This window comes from Mastigoproctus giganteus, chromosome 1 (assembly GCF_048544385.1).
Source record: "Mastigoproctus giganteus isolate SK-2022 chromosome 1, ASM4854438v1, whole genome shotgun sequence".
NCBI lineage: Eukaryota > Metazoa > Arthropoda > Arachnida > Uropygi > Thelyphonidae > Mastigoproctus > Mastigoproctus giganteus.
In genome coordinates this window covers 253,308,189-253,312,970 of record NC_143575.1, presented here as the reverse complement: position 1 = coordinate 253,312,970, position 4,782 = coordinate 253,308,189, and the positions used below count along the sequence as shown (strand labels likewise).

General features: G+C 39.2%; 1 protein-coding gene across 1 annotated transcript; it reads left to right on the top strand.

Annotated features, from left to right (window-relative positions):
• Window positions 1-480: 480 nt before the first annotated feature.
• On the top strand, window positions 481-4,555 carry LOC150091777 (uncharacterized). The gene is made up of 6 exons (XM_090369661.1): window positions 481-514; window positions 670-1,410; window positions 2,202-2,388; window positions 2,682-2,950; window positions 3,830-3,984; window positions 4,087-4,555. Exons 1-6 carry the CDS (start codon window positions 481-483, stop codon window positions 4,246-4,248), a joined length of 1,548 nt encoding a protein of 515 aa, XP_090225787.1. The 3' UTR covers window positions 4,249-4,555.
• The last annotated feature ends 227 nt before the right edge of the window (window positions 4,556-4,782 follow it).

The window sequence follows — 4,782 nt, the reverse complement described above, 5'->3', positions numbered from 1 at the left end:
GAAACTCCTTTGCTGTCCACTTGAAGATGTCATTGTGATTTCATTGACGAATGTTTAACTTCCATTAAAGGCAAGAAATAATTTCATTTAACGTTTCTTGAATTTTGAATCATGGAATTGGACACGATTTTTTTTTGGGATTACGTCACTGGTTCTAAAGATGACCAAAATTTAGATATTAACGTTACATTTTACAAGGTATGTCGAAGTCTAATGGATCCCGGATGTCAGACCTTTCGTGTGACATCTGAGAAGGGTTTTCGTTAATAAATCTAACCTTTGAAGTCAATACTTGTAGATGTATAAAAGAAATCTAATATAAATTCAATTTTAAATCATTTCAGAAATCCCTATGGGTACATCAACACGGTGGCGTCCCTTATTGATCTTGTCTGCCATTTGGATATGCACGTTGATAGAAGGTAGAGGAAATAAGAAGAGTTTTGAAGGTAAGGAAACATTGATTATTAATTATTAATTATGTTCTCGAAGATTTTAAAACAACCGGAAATTGGTTTTAAAAGAGTTCATCTAAAAAATAAAATCACAAGACCGTGGTTGGGGTAGAGGTTGAACATGATTGGAATTACCATTTGGAAATCTTTGGATGTAATTATTTTGATAATTTGATTACGTATGTAATTTAGACTTTTTTTTTTACTTATGTAGGGCGAGCCTTACAGCTGTCCAAGAAGGTATGCTTCGACCAATCAGGGGTAGCTGGAGTCTGCGTGTTCAGATGGGACTGCATTACAAATCATGGTATTCCCTTGGCAACTTGTGCCGATGGATTCCTGTTTGGTACTTGTTGTAAACTACCATCTTCGTCTTCTTCTACCAATCCCACAGCTTTTCCGGCATTCGAAACGAACCACGTCACCGAAAGCGAAGAGACAGTGCTGGTCACATCGACTCATTACAGCAAGCCTACTAAACTCCCAACAACAGAATATCCACAGCTAATAACATGGACAGCCATCGGTCCAGTAGCCACACCAAGACCAATTTACGGCCCAACCTATTCTTCTTTAATGGCACCAACTCTCAGTAACATTAAAGACGTGATCACTACGCTGAGACCATTTTTTGGTGGTTCAATCCCTTCTAAAACTCCACTCCCCTCCGCAGGAAATGGCGTGCTATCATCGATAGTAGTGACCCACTTTCCAGGATTAAAAGACCAACTTCTGCATAATAAAACTCCACAGCACACCTTGCCTAACAGGACCAGACCCACATCAGTCACCGTTACAACCGCTTCATTTCACAAACCAGCTTCTACCTCCACCCAAACACCAACGAAGCTTCACCAGTTTACAACAAAACCGTCATGGAGCGAAAGAGGATCTACCACGCCCTATCCTGACACAAAGAAGGGTACCAAGAAACCCACACTGGACTACCGAAAAGGTAAGAAGTAGGTCATCAATGATTTATAGCTGTTAATTAGGAAATGTATTTGTCTGTCTATCTATGGAAGTTAGGACACGCCCCTTGATTCGCATGAAATGTTTTGTAACGTCAGACTTGTATTAATTACCTAACTTGCAATCCATGACACCACACCTGAACAAAGTGCTTGATAGTGCACTTAACACCTCTCCACAATTGGTTCACGGTGTCAGAAGGTATCTGAGGTTACATCTGTAGTCCTTGACCTTGACTGCATGCCCTTCAATGAGCAAAACATCAATAATTGGTATGTCACTCCTCTATACGAACGTTTCGTGTTATTTATTAATAACTTCCTGTTTATAATCGATAATGTAATGATTTTAAACGCGATGTTGTGATTGCAATCTACTTGATGAATTCTAGAGGTTGAGAGTCCTGGGTCCTCCACAGACTCTGAATTAATTTTGGTGGACCACAATGCTCTTCTATACAGTTGGGTTCAGAACCCCTTCAAAGTGAGGTTTATCCTTCTCTGATGGAACATAACCAGGATCCTTTAGAGGACTAAGTTGGGTACGTCGACTACTTCCAAGAACCTTCCATGCATTCAGAGCTTCTCTTGTAGAAGAGTGGATTTATTAACGCAAGTTCTTATCAAGGCCTTGTAAAGCGTCCTGCCAGGCATATATCATGTGGGATATTCTTGTAATTAGCTTAAGAGAACTAAATCTTTCTCTCTCTCAAAGAAAAAATAAAACCACCTTAATGATTACATTATGAATAAAATTCCCAATATTTTCCAACAGATTGCGGAGTTAGATCTTTGGCACCATCGGCCAGAATTGTTGGTGGAAGGGATTCCCAGTTTGGTAAATGGCCTTGGCAAGTACTCGTCAAAGAAGATGGCTGGTTAGGTCTATATCACAAAAATAAATGTGGTGGAGTACTCATTAGCAACACCTATGTTCTGACTGCTGGACACTGCCAACCAGGGTAAGATGTATTTTGATTTATTCTGCGCTTTTATTTGTTCATCGTGGAAATGAATGTAACCCATAATTGTACAAGTTGGTCATAATCTCATTTTGAACATAGCAAAGAGCAAACTGGGTTTGCAACTGAATGCATCTATCTCATATTATGGAAGCACTTTCCTGAGAGTTGCCCCAGTATTGCACTACTCTAAACAAAAAGATCTAATTGCTGAGGAATTTTAAGATCTCAAGAACTTAAAATCTTAATTACTGTTTGCCATTAACAATTATTCGGTTTCAATTCCATTTCAGATTTCTCTCTTCGCTTGTGGTAGTCTTGGGCCAGCATGACCTTCGCAGAGGTGAAAATGAAGCCCTGAAACCAGCCCTGAGGAAAGTCAAACGTATGGTTGTACACCGGAATTACAATGCAAGAACATTTGACAATGACATTGCCTTACTGGAAATGGAAAAACCAGTTCAGTTCCAACCTCACATCGTTCCTATCTGTCTACCAGAGTCTAAGGAAAACTACACTGGCAAAGTAGCTCACGTTTCCGGTTGGGGTAAACTGTCACATGGTAAGTTTACAGCGACATCTGTTGACAATATTGATTACTTCTTGATTTATTCGAATGTTTCATAGAAAAACAATTATTTATTTAGAATCCAATTATCTCCTCATTTTATATATTTACAAGGACTACGAGTAGTCGTGTCAACATATAGATATGAAATACACTCAGTGGCCAAAAAATTAGAACCCGTTACTCAATCCAATAACACCACCTTTTCCTCCGAATTAAATCCTGGGCAGGTCCAGGCATGGATTTTAACCATAGAATTGTCCATTCATCTATTAGGACATTTGTCAGCTGCTGTATTGGAGTTGGTAAAGAACTACAAAGCCCAGCTACTTAGATATTCTGAATTGGATTTCAGATCTGGAGAAATAGATGGCTAAGGCAGATGTTGAAAATCTTGGGAATGTTCTTCGAACCATTCACGTAAAAGTTTTGCACGGTGGATAGTTGCATTGTCGTCTTGAAAGAGCCCATCGCAATGGAACTTCCGATTGTACCATGTTGAAAGCTTTAATAGTGTACATTTAATTATATGGATTGATAAGATTGGGAATGGAGAAGAATGGGAAGTGACTACAAGTTATTAAAGAAGTGATGAAAAGGAAGTGGATGTATGCTGGACATGAGAGGGTTCTCTAGAAACAAACAATTGCAGTACTAGAGGGATGGATGGATGGAGAGAGAGAAACGACAAAGGAGGCTAAGAAGTGAAAGGCTAGATGACTTAACTGCTTAAGACACTAGTGCACAAAAGTTAATGACCGATTTTCAAAGAAGCTGAACTTGAATTATGGGAAATTAAAGAAATGTATTAAGCAGCATGCTTTTTTTAATGCAAACTTTGCAAATCGTTCACAATTATGGTTATTTTTACAGGGGGTGTTGTTCCAAACGTGCTACAGGAAGTTCAAGTGCCTATAATGACCAATGAACAGTGTCAGCAAATGTTCGTTGCAGCTGGACACGTCAAGCCTATCAAGGATAATTTCGTGTGCGCTGGATATACCACCGGGGGAAAAGATTCATGTGAGGTAAGTTCTGCTTGAGGTTTTTAATTGATCGATAGACCAAATTATATAAATTTATTCACAAACAAAATTACATCTTCTACTACAAAGTTTTCTATTTTCTAGGGAGATTCTGGAGGTCCGCTGATGGTAAAACAAGATGATAAACGTTGGGTGCTTGTTGGAACCGTTTCTCACGGAATACGTTGCGCCGACCCCAATCTACCAGGCGTATACATGAGGACAACATCCTTTAGGTCATGGATACGAAGGGTTACAGGGGTCTGATAAAGTGATGACCGGAAAAATAAACAAAAATCTCTGGAAACCTTCCCAAACTAGGTTGGTGGGCATCTTAATTTGTGCCCACGCTGTCTCAGGAGATGTGCTATTTACGGATGAAAACGCAGAGAGAATGGAGATGTCATCATGTCAAACTTGAAACGTTCGAAGATTCTTTCCCTCCCCAGTAATTATGGCCAACTGGAGACAACAGCAGCCACAGATGTCAAACACGATAACAAGGTGAAAGCCATCACCGGTCCTAAAGGAAGCGGGTTATTTAAAATATTTGCAATTCGTTGCCTTTTGTACACGCGGAGATATGTAGTAAACATTGCGCATGTGTCAATGTACTAAGAACTAATACACACCTTTCTATTGACAAAGAGTATTTTCTTGCATCGCGATGGACGCCAACGTTGAGTTGTAACCTGTAAATAAATTTTAGAATATTTGCAGTTTTCCATTTCTTAAGGTTAACCTCAGCAGAACTTCAACAGGAACCTACTTTGTATTACAACATTCTATATTTCTTAAGGA

Excerpts from the sequence above, each read along its gene's own strand:
- LOC150091777 (XM_090369661.1), top strand. The coding sequence starts at position 481 with ATGTTCTCGAAGATTTTAAAACAACCGGAAATTG. Across the intron at positions 1,411-2,201 it reads CACACTGGACTACCGAAAAG|ATTGCGGAGTTAGATCTTTG; the intron begins GTAAGAAGTAGG and ends ATTTTCCAACAG. Across the intron at positions 2,951-3,829 it reads TTGGGGTAAACTGTCACATG|GGGGTGTTGTTCCAAACGTG; the intron begins GTAAGTTTACAG and ends TTATTTTTACAG.